The 14541-nt window shown below is 39.8% G+C and overlaps 1 protein-coding gene across 4 annotated transcripts in view; it reads right to left on the reverse strand.

The window, feature by feature from the left end:
* Positions 1-14541, reverse strand: part of NAV3 (neuron navigator 3) — an 899190-nt gene that overhangs the window by 178062 nt on the left and 706587 nt on the right. For all 4 annotated transcript variants that reach the window (XM_055587143.1, XM_055587148.1, XM_055587139.1 and 1 more), the window contains one exon: positions 12979-13094. In XM_055587143.1, the coding sequence (XP_055443118.1) occupies positions 12979-13094 (116 nt within the window). The remainder of the gene's footprint in view (positions 1-12978; positions 13095-14541) is intronic.

Below are 14541 nucleotides of genomic sequence, written 5' to 3' on the forward strand. Positions count from 1 at the left end.
TTCTCATAGTTCAGTTTGCCAAAGACAATCATTTCAAGACACAAGGAATTTAAAATTCTTTTGAGTCACGGTGGTATAAAAAAAAAAAAAGTCAGTAGGAAGAACAGAAGCTCTATGGCTCATGCAAAAGGGCAGCTCCTTAAAACTCCATCCTCCTTTCAGTAGCAGACCCAACTTACCTAACAAGTCAGTGTAAAGAGCCTCTTCCAGATCGCCCAGCATCGTCAGGATGACATCTTCATCCAGATGGGCTGTGCCTTCCCGCAGGCAGCTTTCTCCCTCCTCCTCAGCCCAGCTCCGGCTGAGGCTGCCGGGCCTGGAGGACACATTTTCATCTTCAGACCGGCTGTCTTCATCGCTCTCACCTTCCAAGCCTCTTCTGGAAGTCCACTCCTCTAAGTTCTCACTGCCTGAGTGGCTGGTGGGTAGGAGGCTCCAGGCCCCAGCGAGGCTTGTGTGGTACAGGGACTGCACAGAGCGGGACGAGCACCTGGAGAGCGAGCGCCTCTCTGCATAGCTGGATTCCCTCTGGCTGGCCTTGGCGGCATTTCCAAACCAGTTGGAAATGCGCACAGCAGGGCGCCTCTCCCCCTCACTGGTGAGGGACAGACTGGTCAGAGATTTCTGCTTCTGAAGACAAGCTCTCTTTGGCCTTACTTCTTTGCTCCGAAACACAGAGAGTTCAGCCGGCCGCTGCATGGCTCTCTTTATTGGCTTCTTTTTCAGTTAGACTTCATATTGTCTTTCTGCACAGAGATGCCAACTGGCCCTTTTGCTTATAATTAACACATGCACTTCAAGAAAAGCCCAGAATCTAACATTCACGTTAGATTCTAGAGCTGTAGCACAATCAATGAGTTGCCCACAATTCAGCTTGCCACGTCATTGCCCTCATCAGCAGTACTCACAAACATTTTGCTTGGACATATCGGAAGCAGAAGAGAGTTCACCAGACACTTCTCCAGCTGCAAAGTAGTACAGGAAGCCAACCACGTTTTCCAATCTTCATCCAATCACATGTCTCAGCAGGGAGATGGGTCCACATTTCCCTCTATGGTTTCTGTATTCCCAAACGCGAGGAAGTGAAGCACAAGCACCCCAGATGTCTCTGACTGTGCTTTTTTTTTTTCTCCCTGTCTCTCACCAGCCCTTCACTGATCTGGGTCTGCAGCCCTTAACTCTAGAGGAACTGACACGGTGTAGCATGCATAGCCTCCTCATCAGAGCCCCGTAAGAGCAGATTAAGCACCAAAGCCAGCCCTGCACGAGCCTCTCGTGTTTTAGTATTCCACCTGCATTCGCAGATCTACGGCTCTTCCTTGCTGCTGCAGTGGATGCTGCTGGCTGCCATGGCAGCAAACATCCTGCTAAATTAAAACAGAGGCACGGAAGCGGCTGTCCAGCCTGGCATGCCACAGGTTTCAAAGCCAAGTCTGAATGAGATGCTACACGATTAACCCTCTTCACGTTTAAATCACTCTAGGCTACCCCGCCTCAGATACAGAGGCACTCGCGCGCGCGCGCGTGCACACACACACACACACACACACTTACTCACTCTTACACATAACACACACTCCACGACACTGAGAATGACAGACTAATTCTCCATAGCTGCAGGCAGCCGAAGCAGGCAGATCTGTCTTCTGAATGTTGGGATTCGTGCTACAAAAGCACAAATCAAATTCAAGAGTGTAAAGGACCTAAAAACCACTCTCCACCGGCAGGCAGATAATGGTTTAAAGGGAAAGACTTCACCTTCTCTTTTAAAGAGCAAATTCAAGGGCTTTTTATTTTGAGGATATTTAGTATTATACAATCCTACTGTACAATAAAAATCAAGATTTCTTCCTATAAAAATAGCAAAAAATAAAACCTTTAAAAGTTGTTTTTTTTTTTTTTTTTAGTTTTGAGAAGGGATATTTTTACTCAAAGCATATAATTGAGAGTTAATGGCTAAGTGTGTGGAAGACAGTGACGTGCCAAAAACATAAAATGTATATTATGTTTTCTGACATGGAGCATTTTTCCTAGTCTATTCTATAAACCTATCACTGTGTAATCTGTGTAAGCTCTTTATTTTTAATCTTTTGATAAAAAGCAGAAAACCTAAAGGGTAAGTTTCTTGTATTTATCTTGCACTGGTTACAATTGCCATCCTGAAATTCTGATTTTAGGAAGACTTTGAAAATACTTATCAAGTGTAGTAGAGACCATGTTCTACTGAGAGCTAATGAGAAGAGTATCAAGGAAAAGCTTATGAGATTGTTTCTGTCCGTAAACATTCCTCTCCAAAAGGGGGAAGCATGGAGAAACAGATTAAAATATTTGTGTCATTCAAAGTGATATAATTCCCTAGCACATAATTTTCTGAGCTAATATGATCTAATTAATTCTGATTTTTCACCTCATATTGCTAACTTCAATTAGGTGGTGTTGTTGTTATTTGCTCAGTCATGTCAGATTCTTTTGCAACCACATGGACTGTAGCCCACCAGGCTCCTCTGTCCATTGGATTCACCAGTTAAGAATACTGGAGTGGATTGCCATTTCCTTCCCCAGGGGATCTTCCTGACCCAGGGATCGAACCCTTGTCTCCTGCATTAGCAGGTGGATTCTTTACCACTGAGCCACGAGGGAAGGCCAAAGCTGGGGGTAAGGGGATGCCCTATCTTCTAACTATATAAATTATCATTATAATGTACACTGCCTACACCTCTACATAGATAACAACTTACTTTGCAAAATAATTATTTCTTATGCTCAAGCTCAAGAGGGACCACGAGTACACAGATACATAAAAGAGAATCAGATGGAAAGAATGGCAATTATTTGTGATAAAAAATTTTGCGACTAAACGAACCTGTGAATTTTAAGTACAGATTCTCAATTCTCCACTCGTCAAAAATAAATTATGTTTATATAAAATGTGCTTAAGTCTCCCCTGCTGGCTCAGTGGTAAAGAATCCACCTGCTAATGCTACAGCCTCAGGTTTAATCTCTGATGCTGGTAGATCCCACCTGCTGCACGCAGAGCAACTAAGCACCACAACTCTTGAATCTGTGCCTAGGGCCTGGGAGTGGCAACTGCTGAAGCCTGCCTGCCCTAGAGTCTGTGCTCTGCCACAAGAGGAGCCACCCAACTGGGAGCTCACACACTGAAACTAAAGAGCAGCCCTGCTGGCGGCAGCCAGAGAAAAGCCCGTGCTGCAACAAAGACCTAGCACAGCCAGAGATAAATAAATATATAAATATATCGTGTTTAAATAAAACAAGGGTACAAAGGCTAAATCACAGAAACCGAAAACTGTCCTTCTACGACACCATTTTATAAAGTGTTTTTTTTAAAGATTAGAATGCTACTCCACTTTGGAGTTTTGTTTTGCTTTGTTCTTTCTTCATTTGGAGTTATTGTGATCCAGTGAATCACTAGATTACAAGACCAGAGTAAATTTGCTAAGGTTAGAAAACATTAATTTGTTTGATAGGTATTATGCTGAAGTACACATGTAGCATCTTCTAAAGTCTTACAGATTCACCAAAAATGGAATTCTTATGCTTTAGGCATCAACAGCTGAGCATATATAAGTAAAAGCAATAATGATGCCCTCTCTTTATACAAGGAAACTTGTGTACCAGTCAGCTTAGACCAGCGGTTCTCAAACCTAAATGTTCAGAACCTCTCTGAGGGTTTATTACAACTTAGCTGGCGGTGCCCCATCCCCAGCCCTATTCATTCAGACAGTCTGAAAGGAGCTTGAGACGTTGCATTTCTAACATTCCTAGGTGATGTAGTAGATACTGCTGGCTCTGGAACCCCACTTTAAGAACTTATGGGCTGAGACTAGTGGTTTTCAACTGGGTCCTCCTGAGGGGACATTTAGCAGAATTAGGAGACAGTTTTGTTTGTCACAAATGGGGATGTGGTGTTTCTGACACCTTGGAGAAGAGGCCAATGATGCTGCTACACACGCTACAATGACAGGGAACCTCCTCCCACCCAACAAAGAATTACGCAGACTACATGTCAGTGGTTCCAAGGTTGAGAAATTCTGGCTTAGATTAAGTTATACTGTATTTGTAAATGACTTAGAAATGTCAGTGGCTTACAGTAACAAAGATGCACTTTTGCTCACATTAATGTCCACTCTACATTGGCTGCAGTTCTGATCCAGGTACCCTTCATACTAAGAGCCATACTAAAAGAGCAACTTCCCCTAGTTGGGGATAAGAGGGAAAAAGATGAGAAATACCAGATTCTGCTCAAGAATGGCTCATGTCATTTTTCCATTCATAATTACTGGTCAAACTAATCCACATGGTCCATTCTGATTCAGTGGGGCAAAACATATAATCTTCCTGTAGGAGTGAATTTAGGAAGAGGTGGCTAAGTCCACTGGATTAAGTAATGAGGAGCTGGTTATTCTGAAGACATAATCCTAATAGAGAAAAGCATCAAAAGGGCATTTGTGTTTGTTTCTTTGTTTAAAGACACTGTCAACTTGTAGTTATAGTAGTTCTTCCTCTGGGAACTATATCCTTAAGTCCTTAAGTCTACCCTGAACAACAGCTGGGAAACTAATTATTGCTTCTCTAGAGGCAGTTATCTCTTCTTGCTTTGGGAGTACATTTAAACATGGGTGTATTCATATGTATTTATATTAAACTGTTTAAATGCATGTTACACAAGGTGGAAGAGGAAGCCTCAGGGCATAAGAGACAAACACCCCCAATCAATGCTGAAGATGTGAATCACTTTAATTTAGCCAATACCTCACATAAAACATAGCTACTACAATGTTCTGAGAAGGAATGTTTTTGAGTTCTTTAGTAAGCATAATTATAAAGTAACTATTTAAGTAGAAGATCTAAACTGATTTAAAATGACCCGAGCTTGATCATCTTAGTCTTTATAAATGTCCAAGAAAGAGGCAAGATAAATGATCATTTTCAAAGATCTTAAATATGAAGTATTTCCCATTATTCAATACAAAGTCTGGAAAGTCAGAAAAAGACACATGTAACCATTAGTTTATCTCTCTGTTTAATCTAAATTCTTACTTCCTGAATCCATCCAATTATTTAATTAAGTTTTTACAAATGACATATTAGCTTTGCTGATTCTGTTTCAGTTTGGCATCTACCATCATTTTTCAGTTGAATATAAATTCTAGATAAAGGTGAAAAAATGGATTAAATAAATGTGATACACATTGGTAGATAGCCTTATGCAAAACAAGGGACATGTGTGGATGTATGTACTAAAAATTATCTAAAAACTTTCTAAATGATTCCAGTGAAATGAAAAGTAAAGCCCACTTAGCATCTGGCAGAATCTCTTGGCACCTGATGAAAGGGATGGTTTCTGCAGCCAAATTCTTTTTGTCAATGAAATAAAGAATAAAACCCAAGCCAAGCAGTAAAATCTAAACCGCTATTTCAGCTGAACTTGTAATATTGAGAGGATGGCATGACTCCTAAAGGATAGGCTGGAAGCAAGCAGCTTACTCACTCTGTCACAAATTTCATGAAACACATCACCTGACTGCAATACTTAATAGGAACATCATCATCAGATTGGGTGAGTATTACTAGTTTGCTCCCCAAGAACATGAGAAACAATAGGAAACTTGGGAGAAATACATAGAGACTTTGGAGGGATACAAGGTTTCCAAACTGTAAAAGTCTTGGGCTTTATCTAGAAAATGCTATTTTATTGAGTGTCATGCATTTCTGACACTTATATTTACACCTCAATTTAACTACATTTCTAACCTCTGGGACCATTTAATCATGAAGACATTGCTCTTATTAATTCACATGAGTTATATAGCAAGCTGAGCTTCCCAGGTAATTTAGTGAATCCCTCTAACAATTCTGCTTTTCAAAATGAACCATTCAGGTTTGCTCCTTAGCAGTATCAGAGAACTTTACAGGTCATGCATCTCACTGGTCATGCAATAGAGGTGCTTTTAATGTTTGTTTAAGCACAGACGGGGATTTTCTTGGGTAACACAACATAAAAGTGCAGGGAAGAAGGAAGAGAGAGTTTCTGACGTGGCTTGCTCAAGAGCTCAGACATTGAGCTAATTCTCTCCTACTTCAGGTTCTGTTTTCTCTACATTTGTTTCACGGGAGGGTGAAGGTAACTGCCAGCACCTCCAAGCTTTCTTTTGATTAACTTCGGATGTAGTGGAAAAACATAGGTCTCTTTCCTAACAGTCAAGTAAAGTTCTGAGACTGATTCTCACTGGTTCCAATTCAACTGACTTGGGCCACATGTCCACCCCTGAAAGAGTCACTGTGGTCAACAGAATGGGTTGTTCTGAAAGGATCTGCTTGGATAAATTTCATCTGAACCATATGAACGAAGGTTGATGAGGCTGTGATTGATTCCCAAAAAGAAAATCAAGGCACTGTTTTTAGAAGATGTGGCAATGCGGTCAGGTAAGACTGTACCAGGACATCATGTCCACTGTGAAGCCAATAATATTTAATATACAGAGCATCTAACTTGATTGAGCCCCTTTCTAAATAATGCAATTTTGTATATTTAAAATTATTTTCAGGCTTTTCCAAATTGTATAGCCTCTAAAAATTCACAAAATCTGATCTTATCCAGCCAAGACTAACTGCCTCAGAGGAGTTCTATATTATTTACATGTATGAGGTCCCCATAGCAACATTTAGTGGTGAAGGTTCAACAATAACATGAGCATTGAAACTGTGGGTTAAGAAAATCTCAAATGTGCTCAGTGTTACAACAAGAAATATATGAAAATAGTAAGGTAAGTATTTTTTTTCATTGAAGTTGCTTTTCCCTGGAATATTATATACTGATTTCTTTGTCCATTAGAATTCTACTGTACACATGTGATCTTCTTTTAAGCCCTAACTAAATCTTTACAGCAAAGTTAGTTGTTCCCATAAGTCTAGTAATTCAATTATTCGTGGTGTTAAAGTTTGTCTCTTATTCCTCTATAGGACAGCTCATGTCTTAGTCATGTTTGTTTTCCTAGTCCTTGGCATGCTTGGCATTTATAAAGTACCACTGATGATTATGGAATATAAACCATATCTCACAACAATCCTGTGAGCTTATTAAGCATAATTATAGTCACCTCATAAAAAAAAGAGAACCAAGAAACAGTTCAAACCGCTAAATAATAGCAGTGCAAAAGCCAGAATTATTTTTTTCTACTTCCTAGAACATTTATCTTCTCATAGCTCACACTGTCTTTGAAAACATTTTCTACAGGCCAGTCTAAGGTATGGCTTAGCAATAAAATCAAGTGTTTGTGTACTTTGTGGTTTCTCAATAAGAGAAATCAGAAAGAGAAAGAAAGTGGTGGAAAGGATCGAGAAAAGTTTTTTTTTTTTTTATTATGATTGGAGAGAGAGCAGCATCCTGTGGGCTATAGAGTGATTTGGTATAGAGGGAGATATTAAAGAGGTAGAAAAGAAACTATTTCAAGTAAAAGTGGAGTAAACACATATACAAGCTGACCATTGGAAAAGACCCTGATGCTGGGAAATACTGAAGGCAGGAGGAGAAGGAGATAACAGAGGATGAGATAGTTGGATGGCATCACTGACTCAATGGACATGAGTTTGAGCAAGCTCTGGGAGATAAAACAGGGATGCCTGGCGTGCTGCAGTCCATGGGGTCACAAAGAGTTGAACACGACTTAGCAACTGGACAACAACAAATAAGTATAAATGCTGGGCATGGGTAGGTATGGTGGCAGGGGTTTGTGAAATTTTTTTCTCTGCTTAAATGGTATTAGAGATTTGAAGAGCAGAGAAAAGGTATAAAATTGTCATCCAAAACATTGAGATTGTTCTTAGATGACAAAAAAGACTAAATGCACCAGAGAAATATAGAATGATTGCCAGGCAGCATTAATTACTCAGTTAAGGTTGGTGGTCATGAATGTAAAACCAATCACATCAACATGTCATGTGTTTTTCTCCAGGTTCATTCATTGCTGGTATAGACTAGGTGGAGATTTGAATGTCACTAGGTCAGGAAGCAATAGTTAGAACTGGACATGGAAAAACAGACTGGTTCCAAATAGGAAAAGGAGTATGTCAAGGCTGTATATTGTCACCCTGCTTATTTAACTTATATGCAGAGTACATCATGAGAAACGCTGGACTGGAAGAAACACAAGCTGGAATCAAGATTGCCGGGAGAAATATCAATAACCTCAGATATGCAGATGACACCACCCTTATGGCAGAAAGTGAAGAGGAACTCAAAAGCCTCTTGATGAAAGTGAAAGTGGAGAGTGAAAAAGTTGGCTTAAAGCTCAACATTCAGAAAACGAAGATCATGGCATCTGGTCCCATCACTTCATGGCAAATCGATGGGGAAACAGTGGAAACAGTGTCAGACTTTATTTTTTGAGCTCCAAAATCACTGCAGATGGTGACTGCAGCCATGAAATTAAAAGATGTTTACTCCTTGGAAGGAAAGTTATGACCAACCTAGATAGCATATTCAAAAGGAGAGACATTATTTTGCCAACAAAGGTTCATCTAGTTCAAGGCTATGGTTTTTCCTGTGGTCATGTATGGATGTGAGAGTTGGACTGTGAAAAAGGCTGAGCGCCGAAGAATTGATGCCTTTGAACTGTGGTGTTGGAGAAGACTCTTGAGAGTCCCTAGGACTGCAAGGAGATCCAACCAGTCCATTCTGAAGGAGATCAGCCCCGGGATTTCTTTGGAAGGAATGATGCTGAAGCTGAAACTCTAGTACTTTGGCCACCTCATGCGAAGAGTTGACTCATTGGAAAAGACTGATGCTGGGAGGGATTGGGGGCAGGAGGAGAAGGGGACGGTAGAGGATGAGATGGCTGGATTGCATCACTGATTTGATGGACGTGAGTCTCAGTGAACTCCGGGAGCTGGTGATGGACAGGGAGGCCTGGCGTGCTGGGATTCATGGGGTTGCAGAGAGTCGGACATGACTGAGCGACTGAACTGAACTGAACTGAGGTCTATGGTTTCATCCAATGAGTACAATGCAGTAAGAGAGGGGTAAGGGAGTAAAGAGTACTTGCAAAAGTAAAATCATATTCCGTCACTATCGGAATTCATCTGATTAAGGAAGGAAGGACATGTAGAGTTTGATGAGGGTAAGTAAAAGGTAGTGGGATCAACAATTTAGACATCTTAGAATCAGTAGTGTTGTCAGAGAATGAAAGGGAGCACATTGAAAAGAAAGGAGGTTGCCATGAGCAAGAGTGGGCTGCATGCCAGTGGGATTATAGAGAAGGTGCAGATTCTGATGATGCCCAGATCTAGGGTATGAACAGGAGAGTAAGTAGCTCAAGGAGGGATAAGAAGACAAGATCATCAGAAGAAACGCCAGGGTTTGCCATCTCACTGGTCTACTTCCCTATGACTACCATCCTCTCATCACTGCTCTATCAGTATTCTCTCACCTGGATCTCTCCAATTATGGCACTCCAATGATAGCTTACTGAATATAAGGGAATATCTTTCCTTCATGAAATCTCCAGTTTGCATTGACAGAAATTTCCAATATTCCACCACAGACTCACTTTAAATACATGATCATAAGAATGACACAATCAAATCAGCCTCGTTTAGGCACTTATTTGCCATTTTCTTTCTTTTATTATATTCCTATCTAAATTATAGACTCAAATCTATGATTCTACAACAATAATTATTATAAAAGCTAATATTATACCTTCTAATAAATCCATCAAGCTATTGTATAATGTTAAAGTCTAGTTTATATTTCACTTTCAAATATTTCATTAAAACCAGAACATTAAATGGAAATTTTTTTTAAAAATTCCAGTTTTACTGAGATACAATTGGCATATAGTACTGTATAACTTTAAGGTGTACAACATAATGATTTGACTTACATAAGTAGAAATATTAGCTGGAAGTATGAAAAAATGATCAAATGGTCAAAAGAATAAAGAAAATGAAGAAAGAATCAAAAATGCTGTTGCTTCAGAGACACTAAGTGATATAGTAATTTCAGAAAAACAAGTTTCTTTGTAAAATTCACATAAAAATCTGAAGTCAAAGTGTAATAAATTCATTTTCTGCTACAGATTTGAGTTCTTGTAATTTGTAGGCATACTGATACTATTTGAAGGCATTCATGAATAAAGAAACATGTAAAACATATACATCTCCATACCACACTATGTTTAAATAATATATAGTCACAATACAGATACATATCATCCATCACCATGGGGTTATCTGGAACTATGGGAAACCAACACCTTCTCCTAGTGATCGAAAAAAATCTACCAATTGTTCAAGCAATTCCCCCCATAACATCCCCATAGCTATGCCCTGGCATTACCATTTCAGCCGTTACCCTGCACTGACCCATGTTAATTCCCGCATGAAAACTCTAAAGCCTAATCCCACGGATGTTAATTCCAAAAGCAGCCCTTGGGACGCTGTGCTGTCACTGTTGTCAATATCCATGGGTGGGTACTGCAGTAACGGCTAACGCTTGCCAACGTGTTTAAAGTCTGATGAAGTGAGGAAGTTTCTTAACTTCCAAATTTGTGATATGGTTAGGCTCATGAGCTTCAGAGCAGTATTTTGAGTCCTTGGAGTACTGTGGTAATTAAAAAAAAAAAATAGTTCTTTTAGTTTTTTCCTTAGAAATAGACAAGGGCTGAGCCAGAGATTTATTGAACTAACAAATATACCTCTATGTCTATGCATTCTTATACGTGGAAACAGATAAAATGTTCTTCAACCCTCTTCCCCCTTGTTGTTGTTCAGTCGCCCAGTCATGTCCGACTCTTTGTGACCCCATGGACTGCAGCATGCCAAGCTTCCCTGTCCCTCACCATCTCCTGGAGTTTGCCCAAGTTCAAGTTCATCACATCAGTGATGCCATCATCAGTGATGCCATTCAGTGATCTCATCCCCTGATTTCTGCCTTCTCCTTCTGCCCTCGATCTTTCCCAGAATCAGGGACTTTTTCTCCTTCGGAGCATTGTATTGTGTTAAGAGCCTACTTGGCTCCTTGTGAATATTGAGCTCTATATAACAAAATTATACCAAAAGGCTTCGCTATGTGCCGAGGCTTATCCAGATCCTAGGAAAAACAATGCACTAATGGTGAGAATCTGACAAATTGGGTCTGGAATTTGTATATGGCTTTTTTTTTTACATTATTTATATAAAATGAAAAAAATTTCCATAATTAGATTTTTCATAGAACACACATTTAGAGCCACTCTGAAGAAATATACAAAATAATACAGAATTGAAGATAAAGTAGGGTTGGACTGACCATGAGAATTTAACATTCCCACCTTGCAGGGAGCCGGCGGGAGGACCTCCATCCGCGGCAAAGGTCATGAGGAAGGAGGCTCGACATACGCAAAGGCAGGATTGAGCCTCAGGAGTCCCCCTGGAAATTCTCGAGCATCTACCCCCATAACCAGAGCCTGCCTACTTTACTACTTTGTGCTCTCACCTACACCTCTGACTTTATGGGGGGCTGTCCCCCACCACCTCTTTCGGAGAAGGAGTTAAAAACTCCTGGGCGTGACAAGAGTGTTTTAACCTACAAACTCCTCTGAAGGTTCTCTAGCCTGCCTGACAGGATTGTCCGGCCACATGTGATTGCTCACAGCCTCCCAACCGTGAGAGGCACGAGATGCTTTAAACCTTCTAAAAACAGGTTCCTTAGAAAAGTTAGAAAACCATTAGTATAAGTATAGTGGGCTGATTAGAAATTGTATTGGTGAAGGGTTTTTCAATTGTTGAGCCAATATTTGTTGCTAAGTCTCCACATCCCCTGCCCTTACATTAATGAATATATAGAAGAAATAAGTATTAACCTTTGATATTAATCATGTTAGACCTTAGGCTAAGTGAATTCTTTGCTTAATTAAAACCCACTACACCCTCACCCTATAGGAATGTAACTTTATCTGGTACCTTTGGAAGGTGGAGTCTTTTTTAAGAATAATCACCCCTGGAGAAATAAGTGTCCTGGTTGACTGACCGCTGTCACAAGGAGAGGGTCATAAATTGTCAGCAGGCCCCCTGACCAGAAGATGATGTAACACCCCTAAGACCTCTGTATACATTTGTATAAAGCACCTGACTTTGATAAAAGTCAGGACTGCTGACCCCACGTGACTTTTGCATAACATCACAGTGTATAAAAGTAGACCATGGAAAATAAAGAATGGGGATCAGTTTCTCAAAATACTGGTCTCCCCATGTCGCTCTCTCTCTCAAACTCTGGCTGAGTCTCCATCTGGAGTGCGGAACCCACCAAGCTTACTAATTTCGCCTGGGCTTCTAAGATCCGACCGGGGAGGCCTCAGTGTCTCCTCTCCTTCGGGAGAACAGAAGGATGCCTGCGGCCTACGTAAGTGGTGCAAGCTTCTTGTCTTGAAGTTTTATTGGTCTCCCATGTAAACCAAGCTACTCAGCCTCTTTTCTCCACTGAATTTCCTACTGAGCTATCCACATTCTATTACTCTTTACATCTCTAATTAATATCTAATTGAAGCTATTGTATCCTGATCCTCGCCGACGCCGTCCCCGCTTCGAACTCCCTGGATCAGCCGGGGCTGGACCTCGGCACCACCTGATCATTAATATTTTTTAAATCTGCAAATACATACAAGGACTGCCTTATTAACAACAGAAGTTTCTCCAGATTGTCTCTGAGAGTATTCAACTTGACTGAGGGCAACAATTACTTAAAATCTCAGCCTCTGAGAGCACTACCCTTCTTTATAGAATTCTTTACTGAATAACAAAGAGATCATTCGAAGCAGAACAGTCAAATACCTAAACATCTCTGAAGCATGAAATGTACACAGTCCATATATGCCTAAGGGAAAACAGTATAGCACAAACATGACTTAATAAAAAAGACTTATGTAGAGAGATTACAAGAATTCTGAGTTTGACCTATGCGTCAATCAGGTCACTTACCAGATATCTCCTCTAGGCACTGCTTAGCTGTCTTACTGTATGATAAATCCATCTTGGTAGGGCTGGTGCAGGAGTCGGCAGATGGTAAAGAAGTCCCTTCATTTTCTGGATGAGCTCTGAAATTAACCAAGAAGACAGAAATGCAGATTGCTGTCATCAGTGACTCATCAAAGTTCTCTAACACAGGAAGAAATCAATGTATTAAAAGTTTTCTATTAAGGTGAATGAGCATTTCTTTATGTCTGAGAAATTTCTTTATTTTTCACATAAAACTGAGACACACTGGTTGTAGTGAGATATTAAATCAGATTTCCTTATTTTTCACATACAACCCAAGTTGTAATGAGATGTTAAATCAGATTTCTTAGACTTTTCTAAGTTGAAAGCTTGTAATTACCAATGTATTCTTTTTTGACAAAAGGTTTGAAAAGATTATTTTTTTCTTTTTGCTGTTTTAGATAAAGTCTGGCTAAATTGTGTTCTTCTGAGAATAATAAAAGCATTGAAAATAACCCAAATATTCCTTCCCTGCAAATTCTATAAAATATATCCTAAAATACAAAGTATATATAAAATAAATACTGACTTTGCTATGGGCTATAAATGTCACTATGATGTTTTCATTTCAGATAAAAAGTCAATCAAAAAGAAATTCTCATTCTGAAAATACCCTTTTTATATTGTTTTATATTTGTCTATACATGTACATGGATATGTATTTGTGTGTGATTAATATGTAAAGATTGGGCCTAATTAAATAAAAAGCTCTCCACAGAGGGACCTCACATGTTTTGATAGTCCAGTCTTCATGCAATGTTTTAAGAGGCTCTCTCTTTCCTTGCTGCTGCTGCTGCTAAGTCGCTTCGGTCATGTCCGACTCTGTGAGACCCCATAGATGGCCTCCTACCAGGCCCCTCTGTCCTTGGAATTCTCCAGGCAAGAACACTGGAGTGGGTTGCCATTTCCTTCTCCAATGCATGAAAGTGAAAAGTGAAAGTGAAGTCGCTCAGTCGTGTCTGACTCTTAGCGACCCATGGACTGCAGCCTACCAGGCTCCGCTGTCCATGGGATTTTCCAGGAGAGAATACTGGAGTGGGGTGCCATTGCCTTCTCCATCTCTCTCCTTATGCAGTTTCAAAATCTACAAATATTTGGTCAAGAATACCACATATTTAGAAAGTCCTCACCATGAAGTACAAGAGAAAGAAGGAGACAAGACAATACAGCACTGTACACTGGGCTTTGTTCTTCATAGTTACCTCATTGGTTTGGGGTCCCATTCCTACAGGGTTTGGACCATGGAAAGTAATCACTAAATATTTCTTACTTTAAAAAAAATCTAAAAAGAATATTTATATGTGAAAGAAAAATTCAGTATATCTTTAATAAATTTTCACTTAATATCTCATTTTTATTTTAAATCCTGATTTTGTTTAAGAGAAAATAAAGTGTAGTCACCTATGTTAGAAATATTTTTTTTTTTATCGGACATGTCTAGAAAGTCTGAAAAATTCATTAGGATCTTAATAAATCATGGAAAATTAAATGCTGTGTGTATGTATA

The sequence above is a fragment of the Bubalus kerabau genome, chromosome 1 (assembly GCF_029407905.1).
Source record: "Bubalus kerabau isolate K-KA32 ecotype Philippines breed swamp buffalo chromosome 1, PCC_UOA_SB_1v2, whole genome shotgun sequence".
Lineage (NCBI taxonomy): Eukaryota > Metazoa > Chordata > Mammalia > Artiodactyla > Bovidae > Bubalus > Bubalus kerabau.